The sequence below is a fragment of the Oreochromis aureus genome, linkage group 15 (assembly GCF_013358895.1).
Source record: "Oreochromis aureus strain Israel breed Guangdong linkage group 15, ZZ_aureus, whole genome shotgun sequence".
Lineage (NCBI taxonomy): Eukaryota > Metazoa > Chordata > Actinopteri > Cichliformes > Cichlidae > Oreochromis > Oreochromis aureus.
Window position 1 is genome coordinate 24,116,124 of NC_052956.1, and position 21,241 is coordinate 24,137,364.

At 43.7% G+C, this 21,241-nt stretch overlaps 1 protein-coding gene across 2 annotated transcripts in view; it reads right to left on the minus strand.

Moving 5' to 3' along the window:
* Positions 1–677: 677 nt before the first annotated feature.
* Positions 678–21,241, minus strand: part of LOC116329584 (collagen alpha-1(XII) chain-like) — a 45,555-nt gene continuing 24,991 nt past the window's right edge. The window contains exons 9-16 of one of the 2 annotated variants that reach the window (XM_039599456.1): positions 19,579–19,649; positions 18,929–19,087; positions 18,550–18,669; positions 4,224–4,388; positions 3,893–4,039; positions 2,377–2,519; positions 1,137–1,266; positions 678–903 (exon numbers count right to left, since the gene is read on the minus strand). In XM_039599456.1, coding sequence (XP_039455390.1) covers positions 869–903; positions 1,137–1,266; positions 2,377–2,519; positions 3,893–4,039; positions 4,224–4,388; positions 18,550–18,669; positions 18,929–19,087; positions 19,579–19,649 — 970 coding nt within the window. In that variant the 3' untranslated portion in view covers positions 678–868. Of the gene's footprint in view, positions 924–1,136; positions 1,267–2,376; positions 2,520–3,892; positions 4,040–4,223; positions 4,389–18,549; positions 18,670–18,928; positions 19,088–19,578; positions 19,650–21,241 lie in introns of both variants that reach the window. The other variant, XM_039599457.1, reaches the window with a different exon arrangement.

Sequence of the window (21,241 nt, forward strand, 5' to 3'; positions counted from 1 at the left end):
CCCAGATATCCTATTTAAGGTACACATGCAAGCTATATTTATATACATTTATATATTTTTCCACCTGCAATTAGCAATTAGTTTTGGGTAATTTACTAACAGGACAGGCGCAGCGCCTGTCCTGTTAGTAAATTACCCAAAACTCATGTCTTAGTTTGTGATTAGGTGCTAAATTTCACTGCTCTTGTTAGATTATTTTCATCATATTGAAATTAACTGACTGGGTTTGTGCTTAAAGAATAGCAATAGGGATTGTCCTCACACACTGTTTTACCCCATCTAGTAAATCTGGCCTTGAGTGGGAAAATGTGACCCATTTTTGTGGACTCCTACATTTCACTCATGTGGTGGCTGTAGCTCAGGAGGTAGAGTGGGATCAGAGGTTGGCAGTTTGATCCCTGGGTGCTCCAGTCTGCATGCCAAATATACCTGGGCAACATACTAACCCCAAGTTGCTCTCTGATGCATCCATTGGAGTACGACTGTGTGTGAATATTAGATAGAAAGCACTTGAAAGCACTGAAGAAGGTGTTTGTATGAATGGTTGTAAATGGGTGAATGAGACTCTGAGTGCTCCGGGAGAGTAGCACAGCGCTACGTCCATTTACCATTTATTTACCTTTATCCACCAACAGTCAGTCATTCTACACACAAAGAGCCACAAACTGGTTTGTTGATCATGAGACCCATGTTGTTTTTATTGATCCTCAGGTCAACAGAGAGAGAGTACAAGAACTGTAATGTGGTCACATTTATAAATGTGTTTTGAAATGCCACAACATGAAACGCGTAGTCCGACACAGATGGAGTATTTTTAAGTGGCTGACTGGTTTTGGGGAAGTGGAACTATACAGCTGAAGCAGAGGAGTTAAACTTCCTTCTGAATGACGACTCCACCAGCTCAAATGGCACCTATACATCTCCTGAAAGGAAGAGTTCAAAGATGAAGATTAAAATGTAGTTTTTCGTGCACGTTAACCTGAACACCAAACATAGTGTCCATGCACTAAATAAAATGATGCATTATTTTTTGTTCTTTAATTTTGTATGAAGTTTTCTGTATAACCAACATTACAGACTTTAACATGTCCATACACCCTGTCCAGCAGCAGAGAAGCAGAAGAGGAAACACTCACGGGTGGTCTCGGTGCCCCTGAGAGGCTCGCTGCTCCGCTTGCCAATCACAGCATAAACATTGATGACGTACTCAGTCAGAGGGTTTAGATTTTCTAGCACTACAGTGCTCACCGATCCATTGACTAGCAGCTGAAACAATAAAGGATTGGTTCTTATTCTGTGACCAGTGAACAAGTTAATGACCAAAACCAAAGAATACTTCAAACCAACAGCTGGACTCACATTTGGGATGTCGTGAGGACTACAGCTCTCACCTTTTAATCATTACATGATTATGGTTTGCTGAGCCTAAATCTATTGTGCTGCATTCATGAGCTGGTGACAGTGTGTTTATTTGTGGACAGCGAAGTGCACGTGCTATGGACGAGCAGTCTGTCCTCTTAAACTTTCAGGTTATTTTACACATGTTTGGTTGGAGTCTTGCAACATGTTAATGCTCTAATGATGAAATTTACGTCACTTGGATAACGGATTACATCACTGTTAGCCATTGTCTTAGGCTGATTGATCCTTTCTAGCTGCTGGACTTGGGTACAGAAGGATGAGCCAGTAGCAGTGTGAGTCTCTTCCACACTTTCACTTTCTGTATAGCACTGTGAAATTGGCACGCTATTTCTTTTCATCCTCCCTCTATTGTGTAAGGTCCAGTTCCTGCTAACTGCTGCCATCCCAGCCTCTTTTATTGTTATTTATTTATTAATATTGATTTGATGACATCATTAGGCCAACAGACAGTGCCACCATCTATTTTTAATTGTCCTTGTCCAGCGATTGTTAATTAATTATTAAAAAATATTCCTGACACAGAGATCAAGTCAGTCAGGACCAAACAAAAAAAATCACACTTTGTACTTTTTTCCACCCCAGACAGGAGGGCTGTCACAAAGAGTTGGAAGTTTGAAGTCATTTGTTTCACTGTTTAAATCTGTAGCGCTATCACAGCTGTCAAGACATTTTAACTTTATTTTCAGTAGAACTCAATTAACGAGTTAAGTTTAACGATTCTGCTGGTGCAGCGTTAGAACAATCTACCAAAATAGCAGATTTTGCACACGGGTTAGCACACGGGTTGACACTCTATAGCCTCTGGGGTACATTTTCATATTTTGATTGTTACAAATAAATTAAATAACAGCTTTACCATCAATATGAATTAAATTTATTGTGACAGTTGAAATTAGAAACTTCTGTTCTCTTGTTTCAAACTAACATGAGGGGGAAAGTGTACCGTAATCTCACCTCCTCAATGCGTTCCCCAGCTGTCATCATGTAAGTGACATGGTATTTCTCCACGGTGCCATTGGGTGGAGTCCAGGTGGCACGAAAGGAACTCTCTGTCACCTCTGAGGTCACCAGATTGGTGGGCGCCTCTAGAGTATGACCTATGAAAGGAACAAAAGCACAGCACGTTCAGTATTTTCCTTTTTAAACCCACTAGCACTCTGCCGCCATAAACCTGGCTCACTGTTCTCACTCCTCTGACAGCGAGACTCCTGACCATCTGCTTCACTTAAAAACTGGGTTTTGGTAATACTTCCATGTGACCTTCACCACCAGTGATGACTAAAATGTCTAAAAATGACAAAGTAGTATTTAAAGATTGATTTGTATAAAAAGCTTTGACCAGCTATTTACTTGTGAAAAATTGCAGTTTTAAACTTTAAAATCTTACATTTAAACCACACTGCTGTGAACTTTCTGCTTCATTTGTTTTAAATCCTGCCATGAATATGTGTTTGCCTGGTAATACCAAGCATCGGCCTCTGGGTATGAGGTGCCAAACACTTTCCACTAGTGTCCACTTGAGGCAGACTCGAAAAGTGAGTCAGTCCCAATAGACTTCCATGATAAAATGTCCAAATTTAGCAGAAATAAAGACAGACTGAAATTTAAAAAAAAAACAACAACTTTGGCCTGTGGATAGTTTCTCCTTTCATAACACCAGTACAGATGGTGAACACAATAGAAAAGCCTTTTATTGTCATTGTACATGTACAATGTACAATGACAATAGTTGTTGTCGACTTGGGAAACGTCGATAACAGCTGTTTGTCTAAGTCACCCATTTGGATTTTGTTAAGGCTTAAAGTTAAGGATGTGGCCATTATGGCTAACAGGATGGTACAGACACAAGCGGTCGTTACTAGCTGTCTCCAGTTGGCTTCACCTACGTTAATTCAAATCACTGAAGTGGACCTCAAGAGCAACTTTGTGCTGTTGGTGCTTCTTGGAGCATTTTAATGAAATTATCTGCTGTGCAGTTAATTACACTAACAGACTGTCCCAGAAGTCTGTACTTCAGTTTTGGTGAGTTTGTTGCTCATAGCAATACTTAGTTTATGTTTAGATCCATGGATGCACCTCGATAACCTTAAATAAATAAGATGACCTGATTATTCACATATTTTATCTGTTAGTTAGCGCTCATTAGCAGGTATCTCTGCCTATGTTGTGAACATGTACAGTTTATGGTTGCATCTTATTTGCATTAGCTGACAACTTCTCTCTCTCATCCAAATGTGGTCACTTCTAACTCCCATGACAAGCATGGAGGTAAAGTTGAAGGGTCCACAAACCAATGACTGACATCTCTGAGACAACAATATTAATAAATCGCTATTTGATTTAAGAAAATGTAAAATGTCTCAGAAGTCTTGTCCAGATCAGATGCAGACTAGATTCTCTGAGCAGTCTTTTGAAACACTGGCCCATCTTTAAGATTGTTCTGACAATGCTGAAATGGCTCCTTCCCTACCTGAGCCCTTAACACTGTTACACAGGTTGACAGAGAGTTCATCATCGATGTCCACCAGGAACTTGAAGTCTTTGACGTTGTACATGTGAATGTCATCTGGGTCAGAGGCGATGGACCTCAGCTCATTCTCATCAGCGTTTTTTACACCTGTGAGAAAAATAAACCATGAGTTTGATGAAGGAAGATGACTAAAGTGGCTGCTGGTTGATCATTTTCAGCCCATTCTAGTAAAGTCAGGTACTTTTCCTGATCGCTGCATGCAGGTAGCAATCATCCAAAAGTTCAGATGTGTTTTCATTTCCTTTTCTTCAAACCAGTGAAGCTCACTCACCAATAGCGTAGAACTCGATGCCGCTGTCTCTCAGGTTCTGTGAAGTTAAGATGACTTCATCCTGGGACTTTCCATCAGTGATCAGGACGCTGATTTTGCGGGAGTCTGGACGCAACCCCGCGTAGGGTTTGAAGTTGTTCTGAAGGATGAAGTTCAGAGCCATTCCTGTACCACAGTCAGGAAGAAGTTTCAGTTATGTGTGCAGATCAAAAAGCACTACATGCTGCTTTTCTGTTGTTTAGCTGTGTGAATGCTGACCCCAGCTTTGCAGGGAGATGCTGAACTTCAACAGGTAGCAAACTGATGAGCTGTCAGGCTGCAGCCTTTTTACCTGTGCATTATGATCTCTTTAAAGTTAAACCCTTTATTAACCCTTTAAGACCTACCATAGAACCAAGTCCGCCAGAGCTTATATTATATTTTTACATGCTGTAGTACCATTTTGGGGAGCATTTCAAGTTGATATACATCAATACAACCATTGTATCCCAAATTTTAATAATAGGTATGCATTAAGTGCATAGGAATTACATAAATTGCAAAAAAGTGCAATAAACTACCAAAAAATTGAAAATCGTTTTTGTTTTTTAAACATATATTTCTAGTTAGAGAAATTTAAGAGGCTTATCCCTCAAAACTGTAAATACAAAAAAGTTGCACAAAATAGTTTCCCACCACAGAAATTTATTTTAGGTGTCTTCATATTTTTATTTTTGAAATACACCAATTTTGATATACTACAGGAAAAACGAAAATAAATATTATAATGTAAATTTGCAAAAAAAACAGCATTTGCATCAAAATAAACTATTTCCAGCAGTGCAATTTAAGTCCTAAGCATCCCAGAAATGACACAGAAAGTCAGAAAGTCAAACATAACTTTTAAAAACACCAGTATAGGCTCATAAGGCCCTGATGGTAAAAAAAACTACATTTCCGCAAAATGACGTCACTTCCGGTTTCGGGCAGGTCATGGCAGACATGCGATAGTTCGTGCTGATCGACGTAGGAAGTGTTACGAACAGCTGATCAGATCGATAAAGCGTGTTTCTGGAATATTATGTTTTTGTTGCTGCAAGTGTTGCGCTCTAAAAGTAGTTATAAAACTTAAATTTTTCTGAATCGTTGGGAGAATCTTTAAAGACTATTCCTATTTAATTGTGTTTTGTTTTTGGACACATTTCTAGTTAATTTTTGTAGTTTACTAGCTCCAGGAGGTTAGAGTTCAGATGAGTGATGTCATCAGTAAGCGCAAAGGGAAAAATAACAAACTTTTGTCTGAGACGTGAGGAAGCGATGTTTTGCTGATGATGCGCTATGCTGCCTGTAAACTCCAAACTGAACTGAGGAGAATAAAGTTGCAAGAAAAAGGAGAATGGAGTCATGTCTCTCTGAGGGTGCAACACAAGTGCTTTTTATGCAATTTTTGCAAAGCTATATGTGGAAGGAAACTGTGACCTAGGGCAAGCTGATGGCATAAGATGTAAGTACAACTCCTCCGGTTTCATATGCAAAAAAAATTATCGCGCTAGCTTACGTGGTTGCAGTGCTACCGGGATTTCAAAATAGTTACGCAAAACGGAGCGTGCCCGCTCCGACCGGCTTTAAAGGGTTAATCTCCATCCATCCATCCATCCATCCATCTTCTTCCATTTATCTGTGGCGGGGGTGCACAGGAAAGCAGCCTAACCGGAGAAGCCCAGACCTCTCTCTCCCCGGCCACAATCTCCAGCTTGCCCGGGGGAACACCACGGCATTCCCAGGCCAGCCAAGAGAAATTATCTCTCCAGCATGTCCTGGTTCTGCCCTGGGGGTCGCCTCCCGGTGGGACATGCCCAGAACACCTCACCCAGGAGGGATTATTGTCAGAACCCAACTACCTCAACTGGCTCCTTTCGATGTGGAGCAGTAGTAAGTCTACTGTGAGCCACTCTCTGAGGGCCAAACTCCTCATCCTATCTCCAAAGGAGAAGCCAGCCACCCTTCAGAGAAAGCTAATTTCCGCTGCTTGCATCCACGATCTTGATCTTTTGGTCATTACCCAAACTCGTGACCATAGGTGAGGGTAGAGAAGTAGATCGACCGGTAAATCAAGAGCTTCGCTTTTACACTCAATTTCTCTCTTCACCACGATGGATCGGAGCAGCATCCGCATCACTGCAGCTGCAGCACCAGTCTGTCTGTTGTTCTCCTGCTCCATTCTCCCATCACTCGTGAACAAGACCCAGAGATACTTAAAATACTCCACTTTCTTCAGGAACTCGTCCCTGACCCGGAGTGGGCACTCTACCCTGTTCCGGGTGAAGACCATGGCCTCAGATTTGGAGATGCTGATTCCCACCGCTTCACACTCAGCTGCGAACCATTCCAGTGCAAGCTAAAGGCCATCACCAAGTGAAAGCCTTCTGCCACTTGGCTACATCTAAAATCCTCTCCATAAAAATTATGAACATGTTCGGTCACAAAGGGCACCCCTGGCGGAGTCCATCACTCACCGAAAATGAGTCAGACTTATTGCCGGCTATGCAGACCAAGCTCTTGCAATGGTTGTATAAGGACTGAATGGCCCGTAGCAATGAGCCAGACACCCCATACTCCCAAAGCACCTCCCACATGACACTCCAAGTGACATGGTTGAATACCTTCTCCAAGTCCACAAAACACATGTGGACTGGTTGGGCAAACTCCCATGCACCCTCAAGTATCCTCGAGGAGGTAAATAGCTGATCCAGTGTTCCATGACCAGGACGAAAACTGCATTGTTCCTCCTGTATCCGAGGTTCGACTAACGGATGGACTCTCCTTTCCAGCACACTGGCATAGACATTCCTAGGGAGGCTGAGGAGTGTGATCCCCCTATAGTTGGAACACATCCTCTGGTCCCCCTTCTTAAAGATGGGAACTACTGCCCTGATCTGCCACGCAACATTGTAGAGGCATGTAAACCAAGACAGTGCTACAACATTCAGAGCCTTCAGGAACACCAACGATGACGACACCTCCTACAGAGATGAGGTCCAGCATCTGACAAAATGGTGCGACTACAATAACCTTACCCTAAACACAAGGAAAACCAAGTAAGTGGTCATGGACTTCCTAAGACAAAAACTGATCCCCCTCCCTCATCCATAAAGGGTGACTATGTGGAAAGGCTGCCCTCCTTTAAGTTCCTCGGTACCCACATATCCGAGGACCTATCTTGGACCACAAACACATCAGCCCTAGTGAAGAAAGCCCAGCAGCGCCTCCATTTCTTGAGGGTTCTGAGATGGAACAGACTGCAGACTGACCTACTAGTGTCCTCCTATCGAGCCACAATCAAGAGTGTGCTGGTGCACGCCATCTCCGTGTGGTATGCTGGTTGCACAACAGCCAAAAAGAAGAGACTCCAGAAGGTCATCAGAACTGCAGAGAACGTGATCGGCTGTCCACTCTCCCCCCTGGACTCCATTGCCAGCTTGAGATGTCTCTCCAAAGCCAGGGTGATTATAAAAGACCACCTCCATCCTAACCACCACCTCATCAACATCCTGCCTTCTGGAAAAAGGTTCAGATCCATCAGGTGCAAAAACAATTGACTAAAAAAGAGCGTCTTCCCATCGGCTATCCGAACTCTTGATGCAAATTAAGAGTGTGAACAAACTTCTCCCACACAATCACTCTGTCGCTGCTATTGACTATGTTGCTGCCATTCCATATGCAGTACTTTGGTCTTCCCTTTTTCTGTGCAATATTTTGGCCCCTGTGCAATATGTGCAATATTTTGGTCTCTGCAATACGTTTGGTCTGGCAGATGTGCAATTACCATCCCCATCCTAAATGACCATAGCCCTTCAATCCTTACTTATATATTATATTATATTACTGCCTTTGTACGCACCAACACAATGTTTCTGTGACTCAGACACTGTGTATATAGTTTACTTATTTATATATATTAGTGCTGTAAAAATTAACGCGTTAACGCAAATTAATCCGCCATCACAGTCAACACAATCAAAATTTCTGACGCAATTAACGCATCTGGAGTGAAGAATGACTCAAAATCCCTGAAATGTTTCTGTCAATGCATTTCGGGCAGTTTGTCCAAGCAGAGTCACCTTCACATATGTGCAAATGGGCAGTTGATCTGGTAGTGACAGCTGAACTCAGTATGGAAGATGATAAACGCACATTGGCCCTCTCGATGGGAAATTTGAGTATGAAAAAAAATAAAACGGAACACTTGACCGACATAAAGTATTATGCACATTGTGGAAGAAGGCATTTTCTTTCACTGAAGCGCTTCCAGCTTAAAATATCACATTGACGCAAAGCATACGTTAGTCGGGGATGCAGCTAGGACTTTGGCTAACGCGTCACCCAGCTTGTGACAAACCACTCACGGAGCATCAGGGACTCAGTAAGTCTACCTCTAAAATATTGACTGACACAACTGCAAAGTAGATTGCAGACCTATTAATATTTTCTCCAGTCTGTTTGCTCATGCAAAAAGAAATGTGATTAATATAGAATAAAAATGAATTATATTATTCATGATTAATCAAAATTAATCCTCAGTAACCCTGTGATGATTCTGATTCATAATTTTAATTGTTTGAGAGCACTAACATATATTATATATTCGTGTATTAGCATATAGGTTTTTTAAAAAGTTGTATTTTACAGGAGAGAACCTGTGTTAAAAGATGGAAGAAAACTATTCAAATTCTGTTCTCTTTGAATTTAAGCATACATTCTTTGCGTTTATTCTGCATTTACTTCATTATATTGCATAAATGTCAGTTTCAAGTTAAATATAAAGTTGAAAAAATGTAATTGTAACCAGGCTATCGATGAGGTAATTGCGATTAATCGCCATTAATTACAGAAAATTGTGAAATTATTTAGTTAATTTTTTTTAAAATTTTTTTCTATTGACAGCACTAATATATATATATTGCCTTTCTTCTTTGTATATTGTTTTCTTTACTTTTCCACCTTTGTAGTCTTGCTACCTAATTTTCCTGTGCAAGAAACTGTACAGTGACAAGCAAAAAGTTCTTACAAAGGACGAACCTCATCCATCCCAGGATCCCTGCCATCAAGGAGTTGTTTAATTGCCTTAGTGACCTCCACTGTTCCCTCTAAGCTGTGCATATGTGCAATCGTACACGGTCTCTGCACACAGAAAATCTGCAAAACTGAAATAAATAAAATTTGTATTTATTTTAATTTCAATTCAGGTTGGATTTTTTTTGTGTGTGCAGCACAGATTTTCTGTGTGTGGGGACCGTGTCAGCAGTGCGCAATTTCACACGTGCACAGCTTAGAGGGAGATTGACGAGTCGTCTCCCTCATTCCCAGACTCTGCTTCCATCACGGAAGATGTACCTGTAGGATTAAGTAGGTCTTCAAAGTATTCCTTCCACCAGCCGACAATGTTCTCAGTCGAAGTTTTTGCTTCAGCCACTGCCCAAGCCACATTTCACTTGGCCTGTCATTCATTTCAGCTACCTCCGAAGTCCCACAGGCCAACCAAGCCCAATAGGACTCCTTCTTTATTCTGGTGGCTCCCTTCACCTCTGGTGTACACCATTTGATTAGGGGGTTACCACCAAGACAGGCACCAACCACCTTGCGGCCGCAGCTCAGTGCAATGGCTTCGGCAATGGAGGTGCTGAACGTGGTCCATTCGGACTCAGTGTCCCCAGTCTCCCTCGGAATGCTTTTGAAGCCCTGCCGGAAGTGTGAGTTGAAGATTTCACACACTGGAGCCTTTGCCTAGCGTTCCCAGCACACCCTCACTATACTTTTAGGTGCGCCAGGTCTGTCCAGCATCCTCCTCTGCCACCTGGTGGTGATCAGTTGACAGCTCAGCCCCTTTCTTCACCCAATTGTCCAGAACATATGGCTGCAGTTCTGGTTATAAAATTACAAAATTGGTCATCTAGGGTGTCCCGGTGCTACGTGCACTTATGGACACCCTTAAGTCCGAACATGGTGTTCATTATGGACAAACTGTGGTTTGCACAGAAGTCCAGTAACAAAACACCGATCGAGTTCAGATCCGGGAGGCAATTTCTCCCAATCACGCACCTCCAGGTCTCACTGTTGTTGCCCACATGAGTGTTCAAGTCTCCCAGTAGGACAACAGAATCGCCAGGGTGAGCACCCTCAAACACCCCGCGCAGGGACTACAAGAAGGCTGGGTACACTGAACCATCATTCGGTGCATGAGAGCAGACGTCAGTCAAGACCCGTTCCCCAACCGGAAGATGCAGGGAACAAACCCTCTCGTCCACCAGGAGAAACACCACCGTACAAGCAGCAAGCCTAGGGTATACTAGGATACAAACCCCAGCCCACCATCTCTCACCAAGGGCAACTCCAGACTGAGACAGAGTCCAGCCCCTCTCCAGGAGATTGTTTCCAGAGACCAAGCCGTTCGTTGAGGTGAGTCTGACTATATCTAGCCGGTACCTCTCAACCTCATGCACTAACTCAGGCTCCTTCCCCACCAGAGAGGAGACATTCCATTGCCCATTCGCTAGTTTCAGTAGTCACGAATCAGTCCGCTAGAACCTCTGCTCCTGACCACCACTGGACACACAATGCACACAACCCCTACAGCACCTCCTGCAGGTGGTGGGCCTACAGGTTGATGGGCATATGTCCCTTTTTCATGCTGTGCCTGGCCGGGCCCCATGGACTAAGGCCCGGCCACCAGACACTCACCCTCAGGTACCCTCCACGGACCTGGTTTCAGGGTGGAGCTCCGGTAATCCTATCACAGACAGGGTGAACTGTTCCCTCCATCTTATACTCATAGGGGTCTTTTGAATCGCTCTTTGTCTGGTCCCTCACCCAGGACCAATTTGCCATGGGAGACCCTACCAGGAGGCACAAGCCCCCTGATAACACAGCCCCTGTGGTCCCTGGGATACACAAACCCTTCCATCACAATAAGGTCGCAATTCATGGAGGGACCTTTATTAAACTATGTGGGTGTATTTGAGTTGTAGGTATGGATTCCCATGGAAGATCATCATCTTGCAGTATATCAGCTTTTCCTTCCAGCTGTTCAATGCTCAGCTTCATCTCAGCTTCTGCTCCCAGTGTATTGTCGCTTAACTTAACTTGTACTACTTCTGTGTCTCTCCTTGGTTCACCTCTTCCAAATCATCCTGCTTATATCGTCACTGAGCCCCTTCACCTTCAACTGATACAACTGAGTAATAACATAAAAGACTTGTTGATTTATTACCATGTATGCTTAGTGTGTCTCGCACCTCTTTCATGCTCCATGAATTTTCTGCCCTGCTGCATCTCATTAACTTTGTGTCTACTCTCTCCGGTAGTTTGTCCATTGTCTTTCTCATACCTGTCTGAAGTTTCTTCCTCTTGTTACGAACTTGCTTGCTCATGTGTTTGTTTTGTGCAGGTGATGTATCTTTTTATGTTAATTCAGCTGTGCCAGGGCCCTGCTCTGATTGGTGCGTGGATACACCGCCCCGACGTGACTGGTTCCAGCTGGACGACCCGCCCTTTAAAAGGAGGCTGGAGTGCCGTGGCGGCAGAGGTCCTCGCGCTTCTCTTCATGACCCAGCAGTGTTGCTGTGGCAGCCCCTGGCTACAGTGTGGCATGAAAGTTGTGGAAGTGGAGTGGGTAGGGGTGAGCTGCCGTTTCTTTTGATCACCCGTTTTCTCCTGTTTTGAATTAGTTAAGGAGGTCAGACTCTGTCTTTATTTTTGACTTTGTTTTGGTAAGGTCAGGGGTGCGGGATTTGGGTAGATTTGTTTTTGTTTATTATTTTGGCCTTGGCTCACCCTGAAGTGTTGACACTCCCGTTTTGTTGTTCCTCTTTTTTCCACTTTGTAAATAAATCACATTATAATGAAAGGATTTGTTTCCTGTGGCTGCTTGGGTCTTGGGGGAGAAGCGAGTGCCTCACTCATGTTATTGCCTGGCCCTAGACGGGTCGTAACATGAATTGGGGGCTCGTCCTCTGCCTTGTTCTGTGGTTGTTTTTGTGTGTTTTGGTCTGTTTGGCAGTTTTCTTGGTGTGGGGGTAGTAGGTGTGTGGGATTATGGAGTTTTCCTTGGATGATTGTCAAAGGAAAATTGTGTATATGTGATCAGCTACATGAAATGTATTCTTTTATTGATCACTAAGCAATCCACATGTCTACGTGACTTTTCACCTAATAACTTTTGACATGAACTCTTCTGTGATAAACAACTTACAGCTTCCTCTTTTTGTTTTAGAACATACAGATTTAGAAAAGGGGAACCTCAGCTCTGAGTTCTTAGAATAACTCTGTGCTCTTTGTACACACACACACACACACACACACACACACACACACACACACACACACACACACACAGACTTGTATAAATAAAGCACGCAGACAGTGATGAGACGCAGGTCGTGTGTCCATGACTGCCCGCGCGAGTGAAAGAATCTGCAGTGTTTGTGTTTTCTAACTCAGATGTCTCAGCTGAAGAACGGCAGGGTGATTTAAAGAAATCCCCTGTCAATGATTTTGTTACTTCGCCTTCATGGGATAAAATAGCGAAGTGCAGGAAGGCTGATTTGCTCATTATTGCTAGTTTTTATGATGTTCAGGTGTCCTATAGTGCCCGTAAAGCGGAGGTTAAGGACGCTTTGTGTGCAGGGCTGGTGGAGCGAGGCGTCCTTTCTGCCCCGAAGGCAGCTGTAGAGCAGCCTGGCGGCGCGGGGTGTGAAGGTGGCTCCGGTGACTGAGCCGGAGGCGGATGCCAAAGGGCCTGTTAACGTGCTCCCGGCTGAGGTGGAGTCTGATGCAGCCGAGGTGGAGTCTGATGCGGCTGAGGTGGAGTCTGAAGCAGCTGAGTCTGATACAGCCGGGGAACCCCTGGCGGGGCGGTCTACGGAGGATCTCCGTTTGACCCTCCGTATAAGGGAGGTGGAAAACCGTGCTAAAGAGCTTGAGGTGCAAGCAATGCACCTCCGTGTCAGAGCTTTGGAGCTGGAGTGAAAGCCCTCCACCTCTGTCTCCACATCTGCCTCTAGTCATCCTAGTACATCCACCGCTGTCTCAACTGGTTTTGACATCACTAAGCACGTTAAACTGGTCCCCCCGTTTCATGAGGCCGAAGTGGACTCCTATTTTAACGCTTTTGAGCGTATAGCGGCCACGTTAAGTTGGGTGAAGGAGTTTTAGCCACTGTTATTGCAATGCAAACTGGTCGGCAAAGCCCAGGAGGTGTGTACCAGTTTATCAATTGAAGATAGCCTTGATTATGACATCATGAAGAAGACTGTGTTGCAGGCATATGAGCTTGTCCCAGAAGCCTACCGTCAGAAATTTAGGAAGTGTGAAAAAACTGCCAATCAGACGTTTGTGGAGTTTGCCCGTGAAAAGAGTCGCTTGTTTGAACGATGGTTGCAGGCCAGTAAAGTGAAGGATCTTGAGGGGCTGAAAGAGCTTATTTTGTTAGAGGAATTTAAAAAATGTTTGCCGGACCAAGTAGTCATTTATCTAAATGAGCAAAAGGTGACGTCACTTGCTAAAGCGGCAGTGATGGCTGATGAGTTTACTCTCACTCACAAAACTATATTTTCAGCCGCTGTTGCACAAAATATCAGGGTGGGACAGGAGAGGAAAATAAAGTCACCAAAGGTAGGACGGAAGGAAAGACAGGAGGATGGTGGTAATCGCTACTGTTTTTATTGTCGCGAACCCGGACATCTGATCGCTGTCTGTCCCGCGCTCTGGAGGAAGGAGCAGCGCAAAGGCTCTAAAAATCCAGCCGGCGTAGGTCTTATTAAAGTTGTGCCTTCGCCTGAAATGCGTTCCATCCGTGATTTGCACAATGCGGATGCCGAAATAGAGCCACGTTTTAAACCATTTATCACCAAAGGCTTTGTTTCTGTGACGGGAGAAGAGAGGGATAAGGTGCCTGTTACTATTCTTCGGGACACAGGTGCGCATCAGTCATTTATGTTGGACAGTGTACTGCCATTGTCAGATAAAACTACTTGTGATTCAGATGTTTTAGTCTGGGGAATTAAGATGAGCGTTCTTCGGGTGCCGCTACACAAGGTGCATTTGGATTCGCCCGTAATAACGGGGCATGTTAAAGTTGCCGTGAGTTCCCAGTTGCCTATTAAAGGGGTTTCATTTATTCTGGGAAATGACTTGGCTGGTGGGACAGTTTTTCCACCGCCTGAAGTGGTGGAAACGCCTGTTGCTTCTGTTACTGATGCTGCCACCCCTATGTCAAGTGTGTTTCCTGTTTGTGCTATTACTCGTGTGCAATCGCGCAAATTTGACGATGTTATGGATGTCGCTGACACATTTATGGTGACGCTAGATGAAAGAAAGTCTCCCAGCTGTGAGAGCAGCAGGATAGAAAGCGGCAGTGATGTGACAAAACTGATGCCAGGGCTGGGTGAAAAGTTAAATAGGGATGCATTGATAACCGCTCAGCAGAATGACTTGTCACTGACTCCCTGTTTTGTATCCGCAGCCGCGAATGCAGAAGGTAAATCCCCCACTTCTTTTTTTGTACAAGATGGAGTTCTTATGAGGAGGTGGTCCCCTGTCCAGAGTGGTTTGCGTGGTGCTATGCAGGTGGTGGTGCCGAAGCCACATCGAGGGCAGGTGCTTAGCTTAGCGCATGATGCCAGCATGGCTGGACATCTCGGGGTGAACAAAACTTATCATCGGGTGTTGCACAACTTCTTTTGGCCGGGGCTGAAAGCCGATGTGGTGGCATATTGCCATTCCTGTACCACATGTCAGATGGCGGGGAAACCTAACAGACCAATCCCATCTGCTCCGCTACATCCTATTCCAGTAATAGGTGAGCCGTTTGAAAAAGTAATATTGGATTGTGTGGGCCCCCTGCCAAAAACTAAATCCGGACACCAATACATACTTACAATAATGTGTTCAGCAACAAGGTTCCCGGAGGCAACTCCACTACGCACGCTGAAAGCAAAACCGGTAATAAAAGCACTAATTAAGTTTTTCTCTACTTTCGGGCTCCCAAAGGTTATTCAAACAGACCAAGGAACAAATTTTACTTCAAAAGTGTTTGCGCAGGTTGTGGAGGAGTTGCAGATAAAACATGTAAAATCCAGTCCATACCACCCGGAAAGTCAGGGTGCTCTGGAGAGATTCCATCAAACCCTCAAAGCTATGCTGCGCAAGTTCTGCGCGGAGTCTGGTAGAGAATGGGATGAGGGTCTGCCGTTATTGTTGTTTGCCGTCAGGGAGGCCACTCAGGAATCCTTGGGATTCAGTCCTACGGATCTGGTGTTTGGACATGTGGTCCGCGGTCCCCTCCGGCTTCTGAAGGAGAAGTGGTTGTCAGAAACTTCTGAAACTCAGCATAATGTCCTTGATTATGTTAGCGGACTTCGGGAAAAACTCCACCTTGCATGTCAGTTAGCTCGGAAAAATCTGACACATACGCAGGCTAAGATGAAAGCTCGTTATGATAAAAAGGCTGTTTGCAGAAGTTTCCAGCCAGGCGAGAAAGTGTTGGTGTTGCTGCCTGTGGTAGGGTCCAGTTTGCTAGCCCAGTTCGCTGGCCCATATGTGGTGGAACAGAAACTCAGCGACAACAATTATGTGATCCAGACCCCAGACCGCCGGAGACAGTCTAGGGTTTGTCATATTAACATGTTGAAATCGTATCACTCAAGGAGCCCTTTTAGTGAGCCATCTCCAGTGTGTGCCGCTAGTGTTGTTTCTCCTTATGAACCCTCTGATGACGGACTGCTTGAGAAAAGTGAAGCACTGGGTAGTGGCCGGTTGAAAAATTCGGAGATCTTAAATGATTTAGACACATATTTAGCCCACCTATCTGAGCCCGCTCGAGCTGACATCACTGATCTGATAGAGAATAACTTATCACTTTTTTCCGATCATCCTCGTCAAACTGCAGTCCTGTACCACGACATCAACGTGGAAGGACATAAACCGATTAAGCAGCATGCCTATCGAGTGAACCCAGTGAAAAGAGCGATAATGCAGAAGGAAGTTGACTATCTCTTAGAACACTGTTTAGCTGTTACCAAACCTGACTCATTTCCTCTTCCTAGAATGGAGGATTGTATTGATAGAGTGGGATCGGCATCTTTTGTAACCAAACTTGATCTGTTAAAAGGTTACTGGCAAGTACCTTTAACCCCCAGAGCATCTGAAATATCTGCTTTTGTCACGCCAGATCATTTTCTCCAGTACACGGTTATGCCGTTTGGGTTGCGTAATGCTCCCGCTACATTCCAGCGCCTTATGGCCAAAGTACTGGTGGGCGTGAATAACTGTGATGCCTACTTGGATGATGTTGTCATTTACTCATCCACCTGGTCTGACCACTTACAAACCCTCTCTCTCGTTTTCAGCCGTTTTCAGAAAGCCTCGCTTATTCTAAACCTGGCCAAATGTGAATTTGGCAGAGCCACCATCACATACCTGGGAAAACAGGTGGGTCAGGGACAGGTACAGCCGGTGACTGCGAAAATACAGGCGATTGTCGAGTTTCCAGTCCCACAAACGAGAAGGGCGCTGCGCCGATTTCTAGGAATGTGTGGTTATTACAGAGGTTTCTGTAAGAACTTCGCCACTGTTGTCGTTCCTCTCACTGATTTGATCAGCCCGGTGAAGCCTTTTGTGTGGACGCCTGTTTGTCAGACTGCTTTCGAGTCTGCGAAAGCATTGCTGTGCAGTTCCCCTGTTCTTACAGCACCTAATTTCACGTGCCCTTTCAAGCTTGAGGTTGACGCTAGTGCTTCTGGCGCAGGAGCTGTCCTTATGCAGGAAGACCATCACGGCGTGGATCGCCCAATTTGTTATTTTTCCAAAAAGTTCAACAAACATCAGATGAACTACAGCACTATTGAAAAGTAAACCCTTGCCTTGTTGTTAGCCCTGCAGCATTTCGAGGTGTATATTGGATCCAGCTCTATCCCCGTTCAAGTATTCACTGACCATAACCCATTGGTGTTTCTCTCCCAGATGCAAAACTCAAATCAGAGACTTATGAGTTGGTCCCTTCTTTTACAAGATTTTAACCTGCAAATCAAACATAAGAAAGGGACGGAAAATGTCATCGCTGACGCCCTGTCGAGAGCAATCTCTTAGTTTGGGAATTAAACAATAGGAGGGTTGTTTAATTCTTATGGAGAAATAAATTATCAGCATTTGTTAAATAATAATTCTCCATAAATAAAATAAAACAATGTTGTTGTTGTTGTGCATAACAAAAAGCTCACAATTGTGCAGTCAAAATGTAAACTAAAAAGACAGACAGATTTCACAGCTGCTCTGTTTCCAAGTTCTACTGCGTGACTGACAGCCTTGAGTTTGAAATCCGCTTTGTAACCATGTCTCTTACAGGTGCCATTTATGGTCCTTATACGCACACAATACGGTAATATTACGTTGAAGCAGAGTATGTATTACTCTGCGAGGCTCCTGACTACGGTAGCCGTAATGCTCCAACAATCCATCAAGCGGTGCGGCTTCGTAGCTTACCAAAGTCGTACTAAAGCATTTTTGACAGATTGCTGAGCGCCGTGTACCACATAAAATCAGTTCGCGGTCAGTAAGCACGACCAGAACTCATACATAAGGCACACTGTCGATTTTTGAGAAAATGAAAGGATTTTAGTGTAAGGTTATAGTCCGAAAAATACGGTATACGAGTTTTGTAAGGTGGTTTGTTTCGGGTCAGGAGGCTGGGATACAGCACGCAGTTTCACACACTCTTCATTTTGCACTTTATGGCGCTGTTGTAAATGGTGAAAATACTAGTAGTGCTAGCTGCACGGCGTCAACACGTTAAGGAGCTAACCGCTAACGCTAACGCGTTGACGTCGTGCAGCCCCACACACGGGGCGATCCGCGGTAACTCGTTAATGGAGATTTTCCGCGTTAATACAGTTATGGCGTTAACGTCATTTTAATGACAGTAATGCTGCAGCACTAAAATAGTAATCTCCAAATGTTTTCTTTTTACCGACCAGCTCCTCTTTGATAGCTGCCGTGTCCATCTTGTCATTGTCTGCAGGTGAAGTGATGGGGGAGAGGGAGTTGTGTTCAGTGAAGTAGAGAGGCGAGGCAGAGTAACACAGCGTAGAGACAAAAGTGGACGAAAGAGAGGCAAACTTGCGGCTCCACAAGTATAATTATAACGTAACATAGACTATATCGATATAAACGATATTATCACATCTCATATCTCGTATAAAAATATATCGATATATTTAAAAACTCGATATATCGTCCAGTCCTAACTGGCACCCATATCAGTGATAGCTAGGCCAAAGTAGTAAAAAAAAATCACCTGTCATCGTGTTTCCTCCTTTATATGGCAGGTTGGCAACAGCATTCAGCAGGGATTCTTTGGTGTGGTGGGCGTTCAGGTGCCATTCAGTCTTTGGGTCACCACTGTACTGAGCCAGACCTGCAGAAAATACAACACTAAGGATACAGCAACTCTGATTTGGTGTAAAATAGCTTATTTCAGACAGAGCTTAGGGTTAGATTAGGGTAGATTTAATTGTGACTCATGCAAAGCTACTCTAGTAAATTCAAAAAATAAAAATTAATTTCTTGAGGTTACAAGAGGTTACGGTTAGGCAAATACTGAGAGACAGCTGTCTGGAGGAAAACATCCCTCCATGTGAATCTTGTTGTTATAGTAACAACAGTGAAAGCTTTACCGATCTGGACTCTGTCAGGGCCAATGTCAAACACGCTGACCATGCGAGCGATGAAGTTACGGACGGTTTTAAAGTTCTGGCGTCCAATGCTCCAGGAGCCGTCGACTAGCAGCACGATGTCGGCCTTTGCTGTGGTCTTACACTGAGTGGCTGCAGAGACTGTGGTGTTGGGAGGAGAGGAGGTTAGTGAGACACCTTATCAACAGGAAATTTCTACTTTTGCATGACTAAAGACACATTTGGTCAATAGATCCAGAGCTAATGTAGCTCTAAAAGGAGCTAATGAAGATATATGCTTATAGCGATGCCATTAAAGCTCAGTGCTGCAGCATATGAGGGGTCATTTGTGCAGTTTATATATGTTCATGTCAACACTTGATCACATATAACTCTGCTCCACATAACACTCACACTGAGATAGTAAGGAGGTGAGAAAATGTGAGGCAAGCATCTCTATATAATTTCAGCCAATCGTAATCATCTGTGCGAGTTTTAGTCCCAAAGCGACAGCGACTTCAATTCCGTGTGACAACATATAAATCAAAGTCTTGGCACTAATCTGATCTCTGATTTCAATGTCAGAGATCAGAGACCGTCTGCTCTGCAGGCCTTCTAACGAGTGCGGCGAGAAGTTTGTTGGCGGCTTTTACCAGAAGGATCTAGAGGAGGAGATTTGGGTTCATCCGTGAGGGTCGGCTTTTCATCTCCTGCACACTTTAAACTGAAAAAAAAAGCTCTATTATATTTTTGCATTGTAAAAAAAACAAACAAAAAAAACCCCCCACACAAAATAACATCAAGTTGGATTATAAAATCTATAAAACTAACCTAAGTGGTAAATCATTTACCAATATTTACTTTTTTAACTCCAAACCAAGATGTAACTTTACCCCTCAAATTAAAAGATTCCCTTTGAAGGAGTTTTCTCTGAAAACAATGTGTTTGTGTTCAGTGTTACTCAGACAAAATAAAATTGTAGGTTTAGTAGATACACTGTAAAACATTACATTAGCTTAAAATCCTAATAGCCAGATTTGGGAGGATTTACCTGTTGTTTTACAGCATGCCTGCTGTAATCAGAATATAATCGGCAATCATTGTACCAATGTAGACTACAAAAGTTTCTTTTTGGAAAAACTTTATGGTTTTTATTATTATACATCAACCTTGTATCCTGTATTCAGCTAGCTAAGCTGCTACCTAAACATTAGCACTGTTTATGTGTTTAACACATATACACAAAGTCTAAGCACAGAAAAACAACTTTCCCACATCAAAATGAATGATTTTAGTGTAAAAATTTACATTTCTATTCTTCATAAAGTAATACGGAAGAATACTGTAAAAAAGGTTAGTAGTCTACTTTCATGTACTGTATCCAGTTTGCTATACCCTTCCCGTAGGAACCCATAACCTGTATTTTCATAGCAAGTTGTTAGAGTCACTATCTAACATGTATCCCTTATCTTTAACCACATTAAATTTTTTGTTTTTTTTACCACAGCAGATCATCTGCCTCCATCTCACCCTATCCCTTACATCTTCTGTCACACCAACCCTCTGCATGTCCTCCATGAAACTTGTCTGTGGACTTCCTCTTTTCATCCATTCATCTCTACCATACAAGGAAATATTTATAAGTTAACAGAAATGCTGCTGTCTTCTCTGGGCCGAAGCTCATTTAAAATGGACTAAGACAAAGTGTCATAATTTGGCTGTGCAGCAGGCAGGAAAGGACCCTAACACAGACTCACATAGGTGAAAGTAAACTAAAAAAAAACACAGCTTTATTTATATGAATATAACACACAGGGAAGCACGTGGAGAAACACACAACCATAAGGGAGATCACGACACAGAACCGAGGGCGACGCTGACATAAATACACAGGAGGATAACAAGGGAAGTGAGAACACATGGGGAACACAGCTGACACAAATTAACATGACACCACAGGGGAAGCACAACTAGACACACCAAACACAGAACCACGAGACCGTCACAGTAAAACAGGAAACGGAGGAACACAAGACTGACACGTGAGTTTGACAGAGGAGTGGAGGAAAGGCAGACAAGAGGGAGCAAGGGAACAGGAAACAGGAAAGAGGAGACATGAAGGGTAACATAGAATGGAACACAAGGAGGAAAACATGCACAGAAGAGGGAAATAAGGCACAAGGACTAACACACAAACACATACACACAGCAGGGGCCACAGAGGGCAAAGACACGAGAGGAGCCAAAATGCACAAAAGCTAATATATAATAAACTCGGGATTACCTATATGAACCTTAAATAATAAACCATAAATG